The 4,513-nt window shown below is 47.1% G+C and overlaps 1 protein-coding gene across 1 annotated transcript; it reads left to right on the top strand.

Moving 5' to 3' along the window:
* Window positions 1–2,061: 2,061 nt before the first annotated feature.
* Window positions 2,062–2,941, top strand: LOC116441798 (sal-like protein 1). Its single transcript, XM_032104120.1, has one exon. It carries the CDS (start codon window positions 2,212–2,214, stop codon window positions 2,839–2,841), a length of 630 nt encoding a protein of 209 aa, XP_031960011.1. The 5' UTR covers window positions 2,062–2,211; the 3' UTR covers window positions 2,842–2,941.
* Window positions 2,942–4,513: the final 1,572 nt, after the last annotated feature.

Here is a 4,513-nt window from a genome sequence, read left to right as displayed (position 1 = left end):
GAACCCAACCAAGTTCCTTCAATTTGCCTGGTTCCTATGCTCAGTCTAACGCTTTGTGATTTCAGGACATCGTGAAAAACAACAACAACAACAACAACAAAAAAACTGTTGCATCAGGGATTACTGCAACAAGCATATTTCAAACCAGGAGTCCCGTGGAAAACGAAGTGTATATGGACAGATTCGTGGTAGATGTTTCAGAGATGTTTATTTCTCCAGCCGCATGGCCGGGGCTCTGCTCAGGAGCTCCGCAGTCATGGGACCCCAGGGTCCTTGGCCACCCCTGGGAACACAAACCAACCAACGGGAAATGAGGCTGACCAGGGGCAGGGAAACCCTGTGTCTCCCCCCCAGGGCCCATCTCCCAGGGCTCCATGGCAGGGGGAGGGACCCCAACATCTCACCCGTTTTATTTTAATAAAAGGAGAATGAAAATGACTGGATAACAAGAACAGTTTCAAGACAAAACAAGCCACCCTCCTGAGTCTTTAAATGTCCAATCAGATTCTGTGGAACATCTTAGGGCTGACAGAAGGGAGACAGAACTCTCCGGGCATGCTTTGTGGGGAAACTGAGGCAGGAGAGGGTTTAATTTCTTCCCTCCCCCTTTTCATCCCCCCCTCGGCATAGGAGAGGAATTGTAGGGAAATGGAATTGCATAGAGAAGCCATGGGGTGAAAAACGGATTAGGAATAAACTGGGGATAGGGTAAACTTAGGAAGGGGTTTATATTGGGTATAGGGTAAAAGGGGAAAGTAGGCTGTGGATAGGGAAATTGCTGGGATGGATATTGTTTATAATTTTGTGCATAACGGCTGCCTTTGACGGGAATATCTCCAGGCCCAGTAACATTTGCTGCTTGTAAACCCTTCTTTCCTTGCACTATATCAAATTGTACAACTCCCCCATCTCCTACACTTTGCAGGTAATTTTTAGGGTTATTCCTTTTAATGGCAGTTCTATGGATGAATAGATCTTCCCCTGTATCATCTCGTGTTATAAATCCATAGTTGTTTTTGACATTGTACCATTTCACAGTTCCTGTGACTTTCGTGGCTACAACTCCTCCTATCACGTGCTTGCGTGTTCGTCGTGGCTGCTGGTCCCGCGTGGTTGCCGCCTCGCCGACTCCGACGTCTCGGCCGGGCCCCCACGTTGCGGCTGCTCCGCGCCCTCCGAGCGGCGCTGCTCCGGCGCGTGTCTGGGCTCTGCGCGGCCCCGCGTTGCCATCGCCGCTGGCTCCGCGGCCTGTGAGCGGTTCCGCTCCGCAGACTCCACGCTGCTTTGAGAGCGGCCCCGTTTCGGCTCGGTGCTGCGTGGCTTCTCGTGTCACTGTGGAAACCGCCGCTTCTCCCTCCACAGGGCTCTCCGAGCCGTGTGCTCAGAGCGGCCTGCCACGCCGATGCCCGGTTCCTGGCTGCTCGTGGCCCACGGCACCCGCGGCACCTGCGATATCGATCCCTCACTCGCGGCCGCGTGGCCGGGGACCCCGAGACAGGGATGGGGTCCGCGATAAGGCGCGCGTTCCCGAGGGGGCCGGGCGCATCCAGCACAGGTACCTCCCCCGGCACAGCTGCAGTCATGTGCTCCCGGGATGGCGGCCGCGCGGCCTCGGCCATGGGATAAGTATGATCCTCTGCTTTAGGGGTAATGGGACCATACAAATGCTCCTCAAGAGCTTCCCTGATTATAAGGTATGCACGGAAAGCTTCTCTTTGATCCCATACTTTATCCCATATCTTGTCCCAGAAACACCCCTCACAAGATACAGGAGGTTTGATATCAAAAAGTAAGTCTCGAGAAATATAGGAGAACCTTTTGAAAAGCCAGATGAAGAAATGTTCTAGATCTCCCGGTTGCATTACTTTTTTGTTTTGTTGTTCAAGGATTCCTTTTACTTCTAGATACATTTTTTTCTGTGGCTCAGAGAGCCCCATTTCCCACGATTCTTCCATCGTCCAGAGAGAATATTCTAACCAAGATGAGAAGAGAGAGGTCTAGAGTGGTTATTTTACTCACGAATCTTCCTCAGGGATCGGTATCTTGCCCGCATTCATCCATGAAAGGACACGAACTGGTGAGAAACCTTTTGCCTGCACTATATGTGGAAGAGCATTCACAACAAAAGGCAATCTGAAGGTTCACATGGGCACTCACATGTGGAACAGTACTCCTGCAAGATGAGGCAGACGGCTTTCTGTAGATGGCCCCATGACATTTCTAGGAGGCAATCCTGTAAAGTTCCCAGAAACGTTTCAGAAGGATTTGGCTGCGCAGTCAGGGAATGGAGACCCGTCCAGCTTCTGGAGCCAGTATGCAGCTGCACTCTCCAACGGCTTAGCCATGAAGACCAACGAGATCTCCGTCATCCAGAATGGGGGCATCCCTCCAGCACCGGGCGGCCTGGGCAACGGTGGCAGCTCTCCCATCAGTGCCTTGACAGGAAGCCTGGAGAAGCTCCAGAATTCAGAACCCAATGCACCTCTAGCTGGTCTGGAGAAAATGGCAAGCAATGAAAACAGGACTAACTTCCGTTTTACGTGTTTCGTGGAAAACGAAGTATATATGGACAGATTCGTGGTAGATGTTTCAGAGATGTTTATTTCTCCAGCCGCATGGCCGAGGCTCTGCTCAGGAACTCCCCAGTCACGGGACCCAGGGTCCTTGGCCACCCCGGGGAACACAAACCAACCAACGGGAAATGAAGCTGACCAGGGGCAGGGAAACCCTGTGTCTCCCCCCCAGGGCCCCTCTCCCAGGGCTCCATGGCAGGGGGAGGGACCCCAACAAAAAAGAATTGTGTTCACACATTTACCCTTAGAAACAGTAGCACAGGAGTGACTGTGCTGAGTCAGAACAATGGTGCATCTACTCTAACCCAACAGTAAACGCCACTTTAACTAAGTAAGACCAGAGCAGGAATACAACTGTTTACTTACCAGCTCTTTACATACCAGGGTACTACAATGTAATTTAGCAAAATGAGTGGCTAATGATCCAATATTCAGTTCTGCATATCACTTCAAAGTACAATGTTGGTAATGTGCAGGTGCAGTGAGGCCACAGTCAAAAAAACCCAAGTCACAGAAACTGATTGAAACAGGCATAAGATATAGGCTGTTAACCAGGGGTAAAATGCAAATCAGTGCTTCCCCCCTCAAAAACCCCAACAAGTCAACAAACAGAAAAGGTCATAATAAATCCAGAGGATAATTGGAATTTCTTAAGAGCAGAATTCCCATCATTATTATAATGCTAGAATATGAGTTCCCTACTGTTCTTGCTATAATGAACTGCAAGAAAAGAAGTGCTAAGAACTTTTCTCGTCCATTAGACAATTATAAATTGTTTTATTCAGCTGTTAAATTACTTGATGCAGTGAAACATAATATAAGAATACACAAGATATATTGCACTACCCAGGAATGAGTCTCTGGAGGACAAGAAAAGGGGGGAGGCACTTGGAACTACCTGGGTTTTTTTCTAGCAGACCTTGTTGTGGCTCAATTACAATTGGGAATGCTGTTTTATGTTACTTGTGGGCTAAGATGAAAAGTAAAAGGTGAGGTTGTGTTTACTACTACTCCATTAGTGAGCTGCAGCATCAGTTACACACTGCCTGACTGGACCCAGGGCAACAGGAAAATATTGAACCATTTTGTTCAGAACCAGGAGATGGATGATGCAGGATGGGGCCAGGTGTCTGCAGAGGGTAGGGATGAAACACTCAAAATCATTCCAGGGAAGCCCTAGATTCAGAGTTTCCATCTCAGCCAAGCAGGCTTTGGGGAATTTGTTAAGGCTTTGATAACTTTAAATACAATTCCTAGGAAAATAAAGGCAACCCTATTTTTCATTTTGGCCTGGCAGTTGGCAAGTGACCCAGCAATTCATAAAAAGTCAGTTAAATAAACTGGAATGCTTCTAAATACTCCAGTCTAACATGTTTAGAGGTTTTGACTGCAAGTGAAAAAACACAATATGGTTACCTGAGCAGTGGAGTTTGGCTGACAGAAATAAGAGGAAAACTTATCACCTGGCATCACAATCAAAGGAGGACATACATAAAAAAGTGTCTTCCTTCGTCTCCTTTACCACAACATTATTGATCTCTTCCAAAAATACAGAACAATATGAATCTTTTACAATATCATCACTGTGGCTTCTTGCTCAGTGGTAATTCAACTAGAAGTTTGTGAAGAAAAGCCAATATACGAACTGAAGCAGTCCTGTACTTTGCCATTTTTATCAGTCTTCAGAAACAGACCTTTTCAACTTCAACAATGGAAAGTATCACTCAGATACCAAATTTATCACACAACAAATATAAATGATACAGAAGAACACAATGCAGTACTCTAAAAGTGGAATCAATATAGTCCTCAGCAATAAAAAATTCTTCTGTAATGAACAAAATAAAGAGAAAAATTAACTATATCTGAAAAGCAGGGGCAGAGTCTGTACCATCCCACATTCCACCTCAGCAGGAAAATGATAGATTATATTTGTCATG

Source organism: Corvus moneduloides, chromosome 3, assembly GCF_009650955.1.
Source record: "Corvus moneduloides isolate bCorMon1 chromosome 3, bCorMon1.pri, whole genome shotgun sequence".
NCBI classification, from domain to species: Eukaryota; Metazoa; Chordata; class Aves; order Passeriformes; family Corvidae; genus Corvus; species Corvus moneduloides.
Note: the sequence above shows the minus strand (reverse complement) of the source record. Positions and strands in the feature narration are given on the sequence as shown.

Coding starts and splice junctions, on each gene's coding strand:
- LOC116441798 (XM_032104120.1), top strand. CDS start 2,212: ATGACATTTCTAGGAGGCAATCCTGTAAAGTTCCCAGAAACGTTTCAG.